The 18,355-nt window shown below is 41.9% G+C and overlaps 1 protein-coding gene and 2 long non-coding RNA genes across 7 annotated transcripts; 2 read left to right on the top strand and 1 right to left on the bottom strand.

The window, feature by feature from the left end:
- The first annotated feature begins 3,137 nt into the window (after window positions 1–3,137).
- Window positions 3,138–7,488, top strand: LOC125514413. 3 transcript variants are annotated; one of them, XR_007286433.1, is made up of 4 exons: window positions 3,138–4,552; window positions 5,556–5,572; window positions 5,669–5,756; window positions 7,133–7,488. XR_007286433.1 is itself a non-coding variant. In XM_048679727.1 (4 exons), coding segments are annotated over exons 1-4 (342 nt in total). In that variant the 5' UTR covers window positions 3,138–3,847; the 3' UTR covers window positions 5,713–5,966. The 3 variants fall into 3 exon arrangements, 1 of the variants encoding a protein (XP_048535684.1); XM_048679727.1 differs by lacking the exon at window positions 7,133–7,488 and having other exon boundaries at window positions 3,138–3,849; window positions 4,274–4,552; window positions 5,669–5,966; XR_007286432.1 differs by lacking the exons at window positions 5,556–5,572; window positions 7,133–7,488 and having other exon boundaries at window positions 5,604–5,966.
- A 141-nt stretch (window positions 7,489–7,629) lies between these two features.
- On the bottom strand, window positions 7,630–9,578 carry LOC125514414. 2 transcript variants are annotated; one of them, XR_007286434.1, is made up of 3 exons: window positions 8,954–9,578; window positions 8,188–8,249; window positions 7,630–7,993 (listed from the first exon to the last, which is right to left on the bottom strand). It is a non-coding gene; the product is annotated as an uncharacterized LOC125514414 (long non-coding RNA). The 2 variants fall into 2 exon arrangements; XR_007286435.1 differs by having other exon boundaries at window positions 7,630–8,249; window positions 8,954–9,095; window positions 9,189–9,578.
- A 4,447-nt stretch (window positions 9,579–14,025) lies between these two features.
- LOC125514411 lies at window positions 14,026–17,427 on the top strand. 2 transcript variants are annotated; one of them, XR_007286431.1, is made up of 3 exons: window positions 14,026–16,358; window positions 16,444–16,550; window positions 16,807–17,427. It is a non-coding gene; the product is annotated as an uncharacterized LOC125514411 (long non-coding RNA). The 2 variants fall into 2 exon arrangements; XR_007286430.1 differs by having other exon boundaries at window positions 16,444–17,427.
- The last annotated feature ends 928 nt before the right edge of the window (window positions 17,428–18,355 follow it).

Raw genomic sequence — 18,355 nt, 5'->3', positions numbered from 1 at the left:
GGTAGAACCAGTCTCATGAACGTGGTCATGTAATGTCGGTCTGGGCCGCTTCATCCAACAATACCGCTGAATCAAAGTAACACGTTGGTGGTAAGCAGTATGACTATTATCGCCCACAACTCTTTGTGTTCTACTCGTGCATATTATCTACTCATAGACCTGGCTCGGATGCCACTGTTGGGGAACGTAGCATGCAATTTCAAAAAAAATTCCTACGATCACGCAAGATCTATCTAGGAGAAGCACAGCAACGAGATGGGAGAGTGTGTCCACGTACCCTATTGGACCGAAAGCGGAAGCGTTATGTAACGCGGTTGATGTAGTCGAACGTCTTCACGATCCAACCGATCCAAGTACCGAACGTACGGCACCTCCATGTTCAGCACACGTTCAGCACGATGACGTCCCTCAAGCTCTTGATCCAGTAGAGGGTCGAGGGAGAGTTCTGTCAGCACTATGGCGTGGCGACGGTGTTGGTGATGTGATCCGCACAGGGCTTCGCCAAAGCACTACGACAATATGACCGAGGTGGTAAACTGTGGAGGGGGGCACCGCACACAGCTAAGACAAATCTTGGTCTCCCTTTGGGGTGCCCCCTGACCCCGTATACAAAGGAGGGGGAGAGAGGCCGGCGGCTAGGAGGGGCGCGCCATGGAGGGAGTCCTACTTGGAGCCCTAGTCCAAGTAGGATTCGCCCCCCCCCCCTTTCCTTTCTTCCACCAGAGGGAATAAGAAGGAGAGGGGGAGGGAAAGAGAAGGGGGGTGCCGCCCCCTCCTCCTTGTCCTATTCGGACTCCCAAGGAGGGGGCGCACGGCCACCTCCCGTTGGCTTCCCTCTCTCTCCCTTAGGCCCATATTGGCCCAATACTTCCCCGGGAGGGTCCGGTAACCCCTCGGTACTCCGGTAAAATACCCGAATCACTCGGAACTATTCCGATGTCCGAATACAACCTTCCAATATATGAATCTTCACCTCTCGACCATTTCGAGAATCCTAGTCATGTCCGTGATATCATCCGGAACTCCGAACAAACTTCGGTCAGCAAAACACATAACTCATAATATAAATCGTCATCAAACGTTAAGCGTGCTGACCCTACGGGTTCGAGAACTATGTAGACATGGCCGAGACACAACTCCGGTCAATTACCAATAGTGGAACTTGGATGCTCATAGTGGCTCCTACATATTCTACGAAGATCTTTATCGGTCAAACTGCATAACAACATATGTCATTCCCTTTGTCATTGGTATGTTACTTGCCCGAGATTCGATCATCGGTATCATCATACCTAGTTCAATATCGTTACCGGCAAGTCTCTTTACTTGTTCCGTAATGCATCATCCTGCAACTAACTCATTAGTTACATTGCTTGCAAGGCTTATAGTGGTGTGCATTACCGAGAGGGCCTAGAGATACCTCTCCGATACTCGGAGTGACAAATCCTAATCTTGATCTATGCCAACTCAACAAACACCTTCGGAGACACCTGTAGAGCATCATTATAATCACTCAGTTACGTTGTGATGTTTGATAGCACACAAAGTGTTCCTCCGGTATTCAAGAGTTGCATAATCTCATAGTCAGAGGAATATGTATAAGTCATGAAGAAAGCAATAACAATAAAACTAAAGGTCATAATGCTAAGCTAACGGATGTGTCTTGTCCATCACATCATTCTCTAATGATGTGATCCCATTCATCAAATGACAACACATGTTTATGGTTAGGAAACTCAACCATCTTTGATTGACGAGCTAGTCAAGTAGAGGCATACTAGGGACACTCTGTTTGTCTATGTATTCACACATGTACTAAGTTTCCGGTTAATACAATTCTAGCATGAATAATAAACATTTATCATGATATAAGGAAATATAAATAACAACTTTATTATTGCCTCTCGGGCATTTTTCCTTCAGTTGGTGGCCAAAGTGTTTAAACAACGGTATGGTCTTGATTATGAGGATACCTTCAGTCCAGTTGTGAAACCTACCACCATTCGGATGCTTCTGTCCTTGGTTGTTACCAAAGGGTGATCTCTGCGTTAGCTTGATGTTCAGAATGCTTTTCTTCATGGGGTCTTGGAGGAAGAGGTTTACATGCGGCAACCTCCAGGACTCCAGGTTTTGTTGATCCTGCTCGTCCACATCATTTGTGTCGTCTTGTTAATGTGCTTTATGGACTTAAGCAGACTCCTCGTGCATGGAATGTCTGACTTGGCTCGGTTCTTCGACGTCTTGGATTTGCTCCGTCCACTGCTGACACGTCTCTGTTCATGTTCCAGCGTCCTGAGGTTACTATGTACCTGTTGGTTTACCGCATAGGAGATGTCCAGCTGTGAAGCGTATACTATGTTATCTCTCTCATACTGTCTCCTATGGCTTGCATCTTTGGTCTACCTCCTCGAGTGCTCTCTCGGCGTTCTCTGATGCAGATTGGGCTGGGAGCCTAGATGATAGGCGATCAACGGGGGGCTATGATGTCTTCTTTGGTTGCAACTTGATCACCTGGAGTGCGCGCAAGCAGGCCATAGTATCTCGGAGTAGCACTGAAGCAGAATACAAGGCGGTTGCCAATGCCACGGCTGAGCTCATTTGGGTACAGCCTCTGTTGAGAGAGTTGGGAGTATCTCAAGAGCAGCCACCGGTTCTATGGTGTGATAATATTGGTGTGACATATCTTTCATCTAATCCAGTTTTCTGTGCTCGTACCAAGCACATCGAAGTTGACTATCACTTTGTGAGGGAACGTGTTGCACAGAAGCTTCTTCATATCAAATTCATCTCCTTCAAAGATTAACTTGCTCACATCTTCACGAAGCCTCTACCGCAGCCTCTATTTGAAGGTTGTAGGCGCAATCTTAACTTGTTGGGCCACAGTTAAGATTGAGGGAGGGTGTTAGAATATATATTGTATCTGTGTACAATTTGTATATATATTGTATATATTGTAACGTATATATATTGTGTGTATATATCTTTTCCCTAATAATAATAAAGCACGGGGTGAGTGAGGTTCACCGTTGCGCACTTTTTACAAAATAGTCCTTCTACTTATTTGTATTCAACCCGCACTCCCATCACTGCTATCCATAAGTAAACGTACCGGTTCGTTTTCCTGTTAGTCACATGCCCTCGCCTATCCCCAATTCAGGCCGCATAGTCGCCCGCCGCGGGATGGCCCCGTCGATGCTGCTCCGCCCCAACCATCGTCGATGGCCCCGTCGATGCTGCTTAGCCACGCCCTCTTCATCCTCCTCCCCCATCGTCCTCCAATGCCCCCAGCTCCCCTCGATGCATCGCAGACCACCTGCTCCTCCCGATGCACTGGCCGCGTGCGGCCACATCTCGCCCGGCTGTCCACTCGCACGTCTCCTACCTCAGGGTCCGGCAAGTGGCGCCGGCAGCCACGGCGGACTGCCATGGGTGCGGCCAATCTGAGCTCCTGTTGGTAGGTTAGTCCAAAAAGAAAAAAGAATCCACACACTACACGACCCCGTCCTCCAATACGCCACCTTCTCCCAGCCATCTAGCACCGCCACCCGCTTCAGCTCCTGCTCATCGATCGCCGCCGTGCGGAGCCACCTTCCCAGTGCGCCGCTCCGCCTGCCTACACCTATAGGCTTTCAACCACCGCCACGCGCCACTTCGCCTCCCCTTGCCCATCGTCTCCTACACAATCGCCTCGAATGGCAGGAGCGGCCTCTCATCTCTCTCTCCCTCTCTCTCGCTCTGTAATGATGGTCACGGCTGATGCTACTTCTCCTCTCCATCAGGATCTCTATGTCTCTTCCTGTCTCTCTGTGTCTCTCTCATGGATTGGAAACTGCATTCTTCCAAATAAATGTGTGCCTCTGTTCTTGATATGCCACCCACCACATGTTTGATGTTATGCTTATGAGGAATTGATCTTTATTTTTTCAGGTTTTTCTTTGGTGTATTAGGCAGCCTGGTGTAATTTGTTTCAAAAGTGAACATGGTGTACAGTCCAATGTATCTAGGAAAATTAAGTTATGAAGAGTTGTTCATGATGTTGCTTGCATATTTTTTGTCTAACAAACTAGATACTTAAATGGATATAAACATTGAGTAGGTGCTGAAATATTTCACTAATAATAGTTTCCAACTTGCTTTTTAGCAGAACTACAAAACTATTTGCAACTTTTAATTATGTGTACTTAAAATGGATTTGTTGTCCAGGGCATGTGGATTTGAGATCAAGTTGAATTATGTGCTGATGTTATTATGTTTTTTGTGTGGAGAAATTTAGGGGATTTAGTCCAGACCCTCCACTGGCTCAAGACCCAGTGGCTCTCTGCTCCTCAACGCCCCACATGGAGCGCCCAATCCAGGAAAACAGACCCGTCGCACTGCCGCTCCCCATCTCCCTGCGTCGTCCGGAGATGGTCCGGCTGGGCGCCACCCCGGCGACCGAGTGTGTGCTGTCCATGGAAGCCAGCTCCTCCACCCATACCCTTCTCTACAAGGACGGCGAGGACACTGCTTCATCAGAACTGATCCAAACGACCACGCGCAATCCAAGTGGGAGGTATTTATAAGCACCAATGTATCCTTGGTTTAGTTCCCATATCTTGAATTACTTTGGTCAAATGCAAGGATTGCCTATAAAGTAATTGGGTTTGGCCTTTGTGAGGAATGCTACAGCAACACTTCAAACCTCCCATGCCGCTTTCATCAGCACCATAGAACTTGATAATACATCTCTGTAGGATGCATTCATGAGATTCCAATGGATACCCACGGAAGGTCCACAATAGCTGATTGTAGAAGAATTTTTTGTATCTAGCAAAGTTAATTTTGGGAGCAATCCTTGAATATTGCAGGGGTCGATTTAAATGAATGTAGTGTGCTAACATGGTTCATCTCTGGAGATGTATTTAGTATTCGCTACCTTGTTAGTACTTGGAAAGTTAGTTCACACATATCTATGACAATAGAGGTAATAATTATTTGACCATAGGAAGAAGTATTTAGTATTTGTTTCTACTTTTTAATAAATAGGGTCCTTGTTTTCTTTGTGTTCAGTCCACAAGATAGGTGCATGTTGTTTCTGCTAATCATGACACTATGGAATTCAAGCTTTTCTGTTTGTGCTCAACTGAACAGTTGCTCTATACTAGATATAAGGTGGTTACTTTCCCAGTGATAGACGATCTTTGTTTCAAATCATGAATATGTTCCCCACAATAGGAATAATGTAATATTGCTTAGCATGTCTCCTTAAAGTACAGACATCCAAGATTGCCATACTATATATATATAATGGCTTTGATGTTAATTTAGAGTACAGTTTTCCCTTCTCAAGAAATTTCAACACTGAAGATAGTCTATGTTAATTGTGATACATGTGGCATTTGAAGTAGTAATTCCTCTCAAAGTTTATATTACACTTACTTAAGTGTCGGTTCAAAATTCCATCTGTATGTTCGTATAAGAATTCATGTTTTTGTTTCTAGACAAGTCCATATGACCTGATTTATCGATATGGACTATCATTGATGCGCTTAAATGTATTCTCGGCATTTTTTCAGAAAACCAGATGATCGAGGTGAGAAAAAATGTGTGTTGCTTTTATCCAGGAAAAGTGACACTCAGATGCACATGCCAAAATCACCATAGATTGATTGCCTGTTTAACAACACAGAAAGAAGAATTGCTACACCGGAACCTGGGCCATGCATGCGGTGATTGATATTTTAGTTGCACGGTTGTTTCCATGCTGTTCATCTGAGGTAAATTTTAAAATCATGAATTGCTTCTCCTTACTATATGCCGATGGTTGCATAGTTTAATTTGTCCGGCGTATACACAGCTCTTCTTGGTGATCATGTTTTTCATGTTGTGTGTCGATGTGTATCACAAGCTAACAGGCAGACATAAATAAATTGTAATTATGGTTGTATAACGATTGGTTTTGGTAAAAGCTTATGTGTTATATGTTTTGGCGGGTTTTGGTAAAACCACTTATGAACTTCAGAGATAGATGTTTGGTGCTTGCTCCACACATATGTATGTTGCTCTAGCTCATGCATTCGTTTGATCTGACCATGGTGTGTGGCATACAAGTACGGAGCAACTTTGTATAGTGTTGTTAGCCCGTGGCCTCTACAATTTAAGGTAATATACGACTTAAGATGATGCATGCATGAATTAAACATGGATCTTAGATTAATTAACCTCGCAATATGAAATCTAAATATAGCCAATGAAATCTATATGATATTTCTCATGAAGAGGATACGCATTGTTCGTTGTCCGTAGTTTCTTCATAACACACACTAAATATCAAATTATCTTCATTGTATAGCTAATCCTTCTGCCCTCTGTATTAAGCGAAGGCATAATGCCTAGGTTCTGATTATATTATATATTTGACAGTTTAGCATATACCATCTCCATACATTCTTCTATTAATGCTAATAGAATGTATACTGGTTTCTTAATCAGAATTAAGAACTCTTCCCGGCCATCAAGTATGTACAAAGTACTTGAGTTGTACAAGAACTGAATTACATTATTTTTATTTTATACTCAACAAGGACCCAGATTTGTGATTTTTACATGTAAAGAAAACCATATCAAATTTTCATGTAACTGTTATTGTGTAAGTTATCTTCATCTCTAAGAATATGGATGGTCTTTCCTTTTGAAATCCAGTATTTTGAGTTTACAGCAACCAGTAATAGAAAATATGATGAGAAATTGCAGTTATGACCCAACGAATTGTACTTCCACATGACACCGAAGAAAATTCTTGTGTAGCCGGTATATACCTGTTTAGCAATCTGTCCACCGAATTGGGCACACACAATTGTTTCTGGTATTTTTTTTTACTTTCTACAAAAGGGATCGATGAGGTTTGCCGAGGGTCCTTGATGCAATCCCATGCCTCGGTGCCTGATGTACAAATGCGCCCTAAGGGTCATTTGTGCCAAGTATTTCCCGTCGACCTATTTATATTGTTTTAATCACAACCATTCTATTTAAAATCATTGAAAAATGAATTGATCTAAAATGAATAGTTCATCGTTTTGGCCCTATAATTTTGGATGTTGGTTAGCATAGGAAGTACCCAATCAGTTAATCAAGTTCACTGGAATACACCTAGGAAGGGGAGAACATATCCAGTGCACCGGCTCCACTGATGCAACGGATGCACCGAGAGAATCTGGACCACGGGATAGAGAGCACACGGGCTGGATGTTAGCAGTAGGTGCCAGCTGGTACATTTTGCATAATGAACCTTGTAAAGTTATTCAACTGCGCATGTAGTCCCTCCAAGATTCTTCCATAGTCTCCTTCCGTTTGCTCTGTTCCACTCTGTACCTCTGAGGCTATCTGCAAGCTACGGTTAGGGACCGATCGACTCATTTTTTAGGTGAATAGAAAGAGTGTTCATAAGTTATGTAAATGCACAGCTGCCTTTTCTCTTTTTTTTGCAAAGGATGCTTTAGCTTATTGTTAACTAACAAATCTGCAATCTGGCCATTACATGGAAAAGAATGATAATATCCAAATATGCTTATTTATATGACAAAATTAAGAGGTGTGTTTGTATGACAGTGTTAATAATTACATATCAAGTGTCATAATCACTGGAGAAGTTGCACTAAGGCTTCAAGATGCACTAAAGTAATTTCATCCAGGCTACAATTGTCTCGTAGAAAACTTGACAGTACCATATTTAAATTTCTTGTACACCACTGTCGTATACACAGTCGGATTCACTCATTGTGTACATATATATGACGCACATATTTCATAAGGATAGCTTGTTCTACACAACTCTTGAACAGAAGGTCCACCATGTTCTGTTGTCAATAACTTTACTACAAGAGATACATTACGTTTCAGATGCCAATATATCCTGAATTAGCAGCTCCCCTCATCATCTGACAGAGATATCTTGGCTGGCTAGAAGAGACAAAGTAACTATAAATGAGCTTGCAGCTGAACATCCAGACAGTACCTGAAAAAATAGGAACATCATCTATTTTTAGAAGCATATCCAATATGAGAGGTCAACCAAATTATCTGATTGGGTAAGAATAAACTTTATGCTAAAGACCATTTCAGTGACACTGCTTAAGATTTGTGTACCAGATCATGGCTCTTACTCCTAAAACCATTGGTGAGTGTTGATTGCAAAAAATATATTCTTACTTGCTGCCATTACAAAATATATTCTTGTTCCAGATCTTGACCTTAATGTCTGCTCTTCATTCCTGCAAGTACATGAGGTACAGAAAAAATTAAAAGAAGGGGACTACAACTAACCTGAAATTGTTATAAATCAAGTGAAGAATCATATTTTCTTGTAGAGAAAAGGGATACACCCCTTGCTTTCATTTATTAGAATGAAACCTGAAAGTGTGATTTCTCGGTTGCGAGCATCGGGCTTAGTTCAGAAACAGTTGAACAAAAATAGCAATAGCCATAGGCACAGGTCGGTCAGAGTACATCTACAAGTAAAATTCACATGTACTACAATTACATGTATCAAAAATTTGTGAGATGATTCCAGGCATGTACGCTAGATCAGTATTGTTATTTTAAAGAATTGTTTGAATGTGGATTGCAACAAAGAAAAAAGGCATGAATAAGAAGAACTAGTAATGAATTCAGAAAGTTCAATTGGACATTAAAGTGCAGTTTCATTTTACGATCAACAAAGTGAATCAAAATAAGACACTTCAAAGTATATTCTACTCCAGACATGTATGCTAACTCGCTTTTTCACATACAAGTCATAACATTCATGCACAAATCTTACTTTATAGTCTGCAGGAGATATGAAAATTGTTTACGAATTAAGTATGGGAACAACGAGCACATCTCTTTGCCTGTTTGCTACACCATTGCTGCAATTGGGGGAAATTGACAGATGGGAGGAAACATAATATTTGGATAACTCAATAAGAGATCATACCCTGGATACTTTAAGCTGCAGAAGATGGCCGGCTTTGCGATGGCTGGGTCAATGTTGCCCAGACCTACAGCACGGCGGCGCTACATGTAAGCGCTCGTCGGTGGCGCGGTCGTTTCAGGGGAGAGGGGGCGCTTGTACAGAGCTGGAATTAGGTACAAAATACAGTAGGGAGAAGGTCAGAGTGGCCCAGCAGAGGGGGAGGTGGAGGAGAGAGGCGATGAAGCAAATCGCTAACCCTAGCTTGCAAATCCTCGGTGTACAGGTACAGAAGGGAGAAGAGCGAAGGGAAGAAGACGATGGGATCTTGGAAGGACTGCTTGTGTAGTTGAATGACTTTACAAGGTCCATTGTGTGAAATGTACCGGCTGCCACCTTATACTAAGATCCAACCCGTCTGTTCTTCATCCAGTGGCCCAGAATCAGTCGGCACATTCGTTGCACCAATTCATCCGGTGCACAGGATACATTCTCCTAGGAAGGGATGAGGCAATCTTCTAGCTAATTTAGATTTTTTTTTGGACACCAATAAAACAGAGTGACCGCCTTGGGATTGATTATTTGCTGTGCTAGAATTTGTTTCATTAATGCATGCTAGAATTTGTTTCTCCCGTTGCAACGGGCACATTTACTATATATATGCGTATCCTCGTGCTTCTCTTCCCACTCGATCATAATAGCCTATGTGACATGTAGTAAAAAGTGTTAACTTCATTACTTTTTCCGTCACGGTTTAGAAGACGTGCTTAGAAATTCTCTGGGACCTCGGTGGTTATCTATTGGTTCTGAGATGGGCTAAAAAATAACATTCACACTACACATGCATATAGAAATAATATATCGGAGTACTAATTAGCTACTAAAAATAAATGCAATGCGCCTTAAACCTTGTCTATTATGGAAACACATGCAAATTTAACTGTGCCTTCTAAACTGTGATGGAGGGAGCACTATAGATGCATGGTCATAAATTGATAGTAATAGCCCGTGTGACATGTAGTAAAAATGTTAACTTCATTACTACTCCCTCCATCTAGGTGAATTAGGCATCTTAGAGCATGGTTAATAAGAGAGGCAGCGGCCGGTTCTATAGTCATGTCCATGTCATCTATAGTCTTCATACAGCCAACACCATATAATAGGACAGCTATAGGTTAGCTGTTGGGTTAGATTTAAGTATTAATCTTTGCATGCTGGGATTGGGAGGAATGGCAAAGCGCTGGTTTACAGGCAGCAGCTCGGGCTGCAAGCCAGCTATTGCGCCTCGTAACATGCATATAGGCGGGCGACTAGCTCTCTCTCCTCACTTCTCTCTCTTCCATGTAGGATTTTTGTGACGTGGCAAGTCTTGTAGCCTGCTGAGTAGGACTTATTATACTTGCTCTTAGAAGGTGCACCGTAACCTAGGCGCAAAGAGATTGGACTAGAAAAAATAATTGAATGGCGGATGAAGTCAATCACATTATTCTTTTCTCAACTAAAAACGTGCTATTAATTAGAAGACCTCTTCAAATACCAATAGCGTCCCGTAGAAATTGCATGCATTGGTCCTTCAATTAATAGATGGGGTCTAATTAATATGCATGCAACTAGTACTACTCTTTCACGCCATAGTGTTTTGAAATTATTTGGTTTTCGTAAGGTGACTTATACACTTAGATGAAGGAAGTATATAGGCATGGTCGTAAATTGATAGTAATGTCTGATGTAATATATAATAAAACTTACTGGTCTCTTTACTGTGAAAGCCTGCGTGAACAATTAGTGGTAATGTCCTATGTAACATGTAGTAAAAATGATAATCTATTTACTACATATGCACGTGCTATTCAATGCTCAATCCATGGAATAATTGGTTTGTTCATTCTGTAAGATGCTTAGTGTTCTGTAGTAAAAATACTAGATTCATTTACTATTTAATCTGGCATTAAACTTGATGGTAAAACGCTTTGCAGTTTGTAGTGAATGTGGTAGACTCTTTTACAATTTAATTCTAGGTTTAGGTTCTATCGTAATACACTTAGCTTCCAGTAATAATACCCATGGATCCTTTTACCACCAATTACTACAGGAGGGAGGTTTACATGAGGGGTGGATTTGGTTGGTTGGTTGGTTTTTCATCACCTAGGATGTAGAATAAGTTATTCTTGATAATCTTACAATTATTTCATAATTAAATTATGTTTGGAATTCAAATAGTTATATTCCTATTGATTCACTATGTAAAATTTGGCATAAGAATATAAAAATATAGGTTATAAGACAAGAAAATTTGTAGTTTATGTGTATTTTACATTATGTTTTTACGTTCGTAATTTTACATAACATAAACTATTTTTTACAATGATTATTTTTTTTTCTTACAGTCTCTTTTTACGTCGGAAATAAGACAAAACTTACGGAACGTAAATTACGGTGCATTGATGGTAAAATAGAGGGGGGTGAAGAATAACTATTCCTCACCCAGGATGATGAATAGCGCGACCCTCGGTCGCGCTATTCATCACCCTGGGTGAAGAATAGTTATTCTTCACCCCCTCTCTATTTTGACATCAATGCACCATATTTTTAAGTTTCGTAAATTTTGTCTTATTTCATACGTAAAAAGAGAACGTAAGAAAATATATGCTCGTCGTAAAAAATATTTTATGTTACTTAAAATTACGAACGTAAAATCATAGTGTAAAACATATATAGATGCGATATTTCTGGTCTTATAACTTTTTTTTTGTTTTCTTATATCAAATTTTACGTAGTGAATCAATATGAATGTTACTATTTGTATCCCAAACGTAATTTGTTTATGAAGCGATCGTAAGATTACCTCGGGTGAATAATAACTTATTCTGCACCCTGGGTGATGAATAGTAACACTATATATATATATATATATATATATATATATATATATATATATATATATATATATAGATCATAAGACAAGAAAATTTACAGTTTATGTGTATTTTACATTATGTTTTTACGTTTGTAATTATACATAACATAAAATATTTTTTATGACGATTATATATTTTCTTATGGTCTCTTTTTACGTCGGAAATAAGACAAAATTTACGGAACGTAAAACTATGGTGCATTGATGGTAAAATAGAGGGGGGTGAAGAATAACTATTCCTCACCCAGGGTGACGAATAGTCAATCTCAGTGATACTATTCATCCCCCAGAGTGCAGAAATAAGACAAAAGAAAATAAAAATATAGGTCATAAGACAAGAAAATTTACAGTTTATGTGTATTTTACATTATGTTTTTATGTTTGTAATTATACATAACATAAAATATTTTTTATGACGGTTATATATTTTCTTATGGTCTCTTTTTACGTCGAAAATAAGACAAAATTTACGGAACGTAAAATTATGGTGCATTGATGGTAAAATAGAGGGGGGTGAAGAATAACTATTCCTCACCCAGGGTGACGAATAGTCAATCTCAGTGATACTATTCATCCCCCAGAGTGCAGAATAAGTTATTCTTCACCCGAGGTAATCTTATGATCATTTCATAATTAAATTACGTTTGGAATTCAAATAGTTACATTCTTATTGATTCACTACGTAAAATTTGGCATAAGAAATATAGGTCATAAGACAAGAAATTTGCAGTTTATGTGTATTTTACATTATATTTTTACGTTTGTAATTTTACATAACATAAAATGTTTTTTACGACTATTCTATATTTTATTACAGTCTCTTTTCACATCGGGAATAAGACACTTTACGGAACGTAAAATTACGGTCCATTGATGGTAAAATAGAGGGGGTGAAAAATAACTATTTCTCACTCAGGGTGACCAATAGTCAATCCCTATATATATAGCCACACCTGTATTAGGGTGTAGAGCATTATTCTCTAATCATAACAAAGTTCACCGAAAGAATGCTTGGACGTCCATTGAGTATCTAGCTAGTAATTCGTAATTTCGATAGAGTGGTTCTCTCAATTACTTGTCATGTTTGGTGATCTATGATATGATTCTTATTTTATATTATTTTAAGGGTATTAAGTAATTGTGATCTACAGTAAGATCCTTATTTGGTGTGAACTTCCTTGTACTGCACTGAGTTGATTGCAACCAAGTTAAGTGTTCTGTAGGTGGAGGTTACATTCATGTGTATGTAGGCAACTTCTGAAAAAAGAAAGTATGGTATTTGTGCCTTGTTCCGTATTCGTACGATGTATGATCTGGTTGGCAGGTCGCAGTTGTTGACATTTTGTCTTTATTATTTCTTTTCTTTTGCTGTCATCACACGAACACACACACACGGCACACACCCGGATGTATAGCATGAATGTAGCCAATGTATTATACATGTACTAAACCTGGCCAGGTTTAGTTTATCTTGTTTTTTTAACTTTTTCTTATCAGTGAAAACCGGACCAACCAGGATGGGACACGTGCATTATTGGGGGACCTGGCGGTGTCTACGGCTGTGTGCGTTTAGCGTTTGTGGGTGGGATTCTGGCTGCAGCACGCTATTGGTTGCATGCATGCACGATGGAGCAGTTCTCATTGGCTTGCATGCGTGGTCTGTATTCAGTTTCGATTTGATTACATCGTTATTGGCGTTTTGTGGTTGGCTCTGCATGCTTCTCCCTAGACTGCCGCTTTGTATTTTTCTTTCCTCGATGTGCTTTGTCTTCTCCCGTTTGTCTGTCTATGCCTGTGTGCGCTGGTGCGGGACTGCTAGGTGGGCCTGCATTTGAACGTGGGTTCTGGTGCCATAGGTGAATTCCATACTGGTGGCTGTTTTGATTTTGGATTTCTCCTACGACACGGGTGCTTTTTCTGAAGCCGGTCGCCGCTTCGGCTGTGCTTTCATGCTGTGGTTGTTTCGGTTTTGGATTTCTCCTGCGGCACGGACTCCCTTCTTAAATCAGCCGCCGCTTCGTTCGTGCTTTCCAGGCGTGAGGTCGCTTTTCTCCGTCATTCTAGCTGCTTCTCTTCTGCATTGAGTGGTTGTCTTCAACTTGTGTTTCGCTTCGTCGTTGGATGCTATAAATACGGGGCTCTCATTTGTCTTCGTTTCGGTCACTTGCGCGTTCGTCACTGCATTTAGCGGTATAATTTATTAGAGGTGGAGATGGTTACTCCTGCTGTTATCCGGTCTGGTCGAGGCCGGCGGGGGTGTCCTCCTGGATCCGGGCGGCTGTTATCGGCCGTGTGCGTAATGACGGCGGTCGTTCTCCTGCGGCTCATTTAGGCATGTCCAATGATGTTATCTTAGAAGTGCCACGTAGGATAAATAATGAGGTGGAGGAGAGAGAATTCATAAAAGAAGGCTTATCTTTTCTTATTTAAAATAAGACAAGAGATGATCTCTTAACACAATATGTCTCACCACATTTTTAGGAATTGTTAGTTATTGAAGATGAGGCTAAGAGATGATTCATTATAGATATTTTTCTTTGTCATCTTTAAATTACATGCAAAACTTAAGATAAAACTATCTTATTAACCATTGTACATGCCCTTAGGAGGCGTTGCCGCCGTGCTGTTCGCCGGCCGTTGCGTCCTGCACGGGTTAGTAAGTTTCTTTCCTGTAGATTTTTTCCTCTCCTTTCCTGTAGATACGTGTGTTCGCCCGTGTTGCCTCGCTCGGTCTCTCCAGATATTTCTGTCGAGAAGTATTGAGTCCAATCTCCGCCACCGCTTGGCCGCCCATTGCGCATATAAAAGGACCCCCGGCAGGCTCTCGCCTCATCTTCTTTCAATCCCCATCTGGCCATCTCCTCTTTGTGGAAGCCATGCGGAGGAGCGCCCATCCAGGCTGCCGGTGCCCCTGGCCACTGGATCCCTCCCCCGGCGTCGTCGTCCGAGGCACCGCCGCGGCGCCGTCCCGCTTCTGCCGCCGCGGCCATCTCCACGACGATGTGGCAGACCTCCTCTCGGAGCTCCACGTTGAAGGCTGGGCCGAGCTGCCGCTGCCTGGGTCCCCCGTGTGCGCTGCCCGCATCCTGTTCACTGCCGCAGTGCTGCCATCGGCGTGCTTCGCGCTACCCTCCACCACACTCCCGGTTGGCACCATGCCGCCGATGATGATCCCATGGTGATGACGACATGCAGCCTATCCTTGCTGCGCTGGAGGTCGTCCATCCTCCACCCTCTACCGGGGACGAGGTACGCCGCGGTGCATTCATCCATGCTTCACCCCTTCCGACCCATCTCGGACGGCGCCGCACTGTGGTAGCAGCCAGTCGCGACGAGACCGGCAACGCCTCCGCGTGCGGGCAGCGCACTTTCAAGGCCCGGTTGCAGTTCGCCGCATGCCGCCATCACCGAGCGTACGTGCTTTCCGTCAACAAGAGCACGGACCACAGCACGTACACTATGCCGCTGCACTGTTTGTCCTTCAAGATTAGCTGCATGATTATCCGTCAAAAACCAGTCATCTGAAGGACAGACCGTCGTTTGCGGGCCGTGTGCTGTTTGCTAGCTGCTTCCACCAGGTGTGAGAGATCAATAGAGAACGAGACGGCGTACAGGAATCAAAATAAATTCGGCTCTCTCTCTCTCTCTCTCTCTCTCTCTCCTTTTGCTTTTTGATGTACGTGTTTCATGCATGCAGCTCCGCTGACGTGCTACTCTGTTTGAGTTCTTCTGTTTGAAGTATGAGAGAAATCAAATTCCTATGTATAGTGAGCCTTCCAATTTGCACTAATTATTTATGCATCTTTTGATGTACTTGAGGTGCAGGAATCTACAAGCAAGTTTGATAATGCAGCGTATGTAGTTCCTACTATAGAATCTCTAAAAAGGCTTATATTTATGAACGGATGGAGTATTAGTTGATAACATGCGGAGCTCAATCTAATGAATCAGAAACGAAGTGTGGACATAGTACTACATTTAGTGTTTAAGGTTTTTGCAGATTGAGCTTTTGTGGTTTCATGAATTTTCACTATTTTGAAGATGTGGTGACCGCAGGCACAACCGCACAATCATATTATTATTTTTGTATTTTTTGTTTGAAGGAAGGCCTACTCCTCTTGGTAAGTTCACCTTTTTTACTGTGCCTGTGCCGCTGCTGCTACTGATAATTTCCTTCTGTATCTGATTCTATATTGTATATATGGTTGGTATTTGAGTGATGCCTACTCGGTCCATCTTTCCTTTTATCTCCATGTAGAACCAGGTGTGACACCTACTGAAGTAGCGTGTAGAAAATCCATGCCATTTGGCGGCCTCAACGAAGCGCAACGTTGACTCACTTACCTGTACATGCTCTATATATTACCGGTTGTGCATTCACGAGCAAGATCAGCTCAGTATACCACAATGGACGAAGCTTACCGCCCCCAAAGAGCATCCTCCGTAGCAAAGCAAATTAAGAAGGGCAAACATCCAGTCCTAAATTTTGATCATGGGAGCGGAAGCAGCTCGGTAAGCTCTTGGCTTCACCTAACTTTTTGTCTTCGTTTATCCCTTGCAAGTAGCAACTTATCATATTACAAATTCTACCATGCAGGAGGAGAATCTTATAGTATATACATTCCAAGACGACCAATACTTGAAACAGTGAGTGAACAGTTGGCCTAAAAGTACAAGGCTACACCTGTTGGTATGTACATGAAGGTATGATACAAGCGTCCGTACTAATTGCTCTGCCATGACAGAGATATAGTTTCAGAGAATCCTCCATTACATATGAACAGTGGCGATTCCACTAGGGGGGCTTCAATAGGCTGAAGCCTACCCTCCAAAAATCATATTTCAGCTAAACATGCAACTTGAGAATTATACTGAGGTGTTTAACATGTAAACTGCAATGAATTTGCTCAGTAGACTTAGAAACTTGATGTTTTGAGCCTACCCTTCAATTTTGTGCAAGATTCGCCACTGCATATGAAGGAGAGGCAGCTAATATAGAAGATGAAGCAATGGAAAAGGCAGCTCAGGTGGCGTTACAATGCATCTGTGCAGACTATAATATTTCTATCGAAGACCATAATTACTATGCCCTTGAAGTCGCAAAGGAAAGGTTGTTTACAGCAAGAGAGAAGGCTCAAACAAAGCAATGGTGGTTCAACATGGCCCGCCAGCAAGTAACTGCACAGCAAAATGAAATTACAAGACAAACAATGATTCTGGCAAAGATATGCAACAACTTCTTTGATATATTATCACTTCGCATGTATCCCCAGCGTCCAAACAACGACGATCCCATTATCACATACACAGGCGCGAACCCTCCCGTCGGACGTGTGCGGGAATTTGCAAAATCACTTTATCACTTTGTCACAAGCACCAATCCCGCAGGAGGGTATACTAGGATGATCTAATCCACCAACAACTACTTCTAGCTCATTTATGTAGTGTGTTTGTGTTTCTATATACAGTTCTTTGCCTACAGTGAACTGTATGTAGTTTAAATAGTTTGTTTGCCTTAGAAGTGTGCCACTTTTAATTTGTATCTTTGTATCCCTACATTTGAAAAAATTTAATAGCTTTATATGCTCGGTTTCTTTAATATAATGTCTATATGCACTGTTCTGAGATTAAATGTGCATGCACTGATCCACTCTTGAATCAATAGATTGCACATTTGCAAGTGATCATCGAGCGCGGCGTGCCGCCGCGCGGGTTACGCTAGTATGTTACAAGAACAAGTGAGCAAACAAAGCAAAGCCAACAAGTAGCAAAAAGACCGATCATCACGTACGTCGGTTGTAGTCTCCGAGGGCTAGTAGCATCTGACCACATACATACATTCCGATCTGGCACCTTGTATCGTCGTTTGGCCGTTTGGCTTTATCCATGTACACACCTGATCTGCTCCGTGACAGCACTTGCATTGCACGATTCAGCCACCCGTTTAAGCAAGCATGAACTTCAGTTTCACATGGCGTCCTTGGCCCGATCGATAATGGCTCCGACGCACGGCATCACCAACACGTTTCTCAAAAATGAAATGTTCTGCCGAAAACAATTGAGGGCCTAGATGTGTGGGGTGAACCGATGAGCAATTGCGGCAAAGCAACAGCAGCGCGGTACGTACCAAAGAAAAAAGACACTTCATTAGTGACCTTAATTGTGTTGCTTAGCTATGAAAGGAAAATGTGTTCAACGAGTGTATATTTTTTTTCGATTATACTCCAAGTGTATCTCTGATTGTCACTCAATATATTCACCTTTTCATTGCAAAAGAAAAAAAGGAAAATGAATTAGAATCGCGCATCCGATTGTAGAGTACGCTCCAACATATAATGAGACCACATGTCATTGAGGTTAGCAGGCGTGTGCGGTCCACGATGTTTTCTTTTCCTCCTTTTCCCTCTGAGAACACACATGCAAACTTTCATCCATGCTAGCTTAGGAATTACTTACTCCTGAAGTTGCATTTCCTATAAGTAGCCCTGCCCCTTGGCAAAGCACTAGTA

This window comes from Triticum urartu, chromosome 6, assembly GCF_003073215.2.
Source record: "Triticum urartu cultivar G1812 chromosome 6, Tu2.1, whole genome shotgun sequence".
NCBI classification, from domain to species: Eukaryota; Viridiplantae; Streptophyta; class Magnoliopsida; order Poales; family Poaceae; genus Triticum; species Triticum urartu.
Note: the sequence above shows the minus strand (reverse complement) of the source record. Positions and strands in the feature narration are given on the sequence as shown.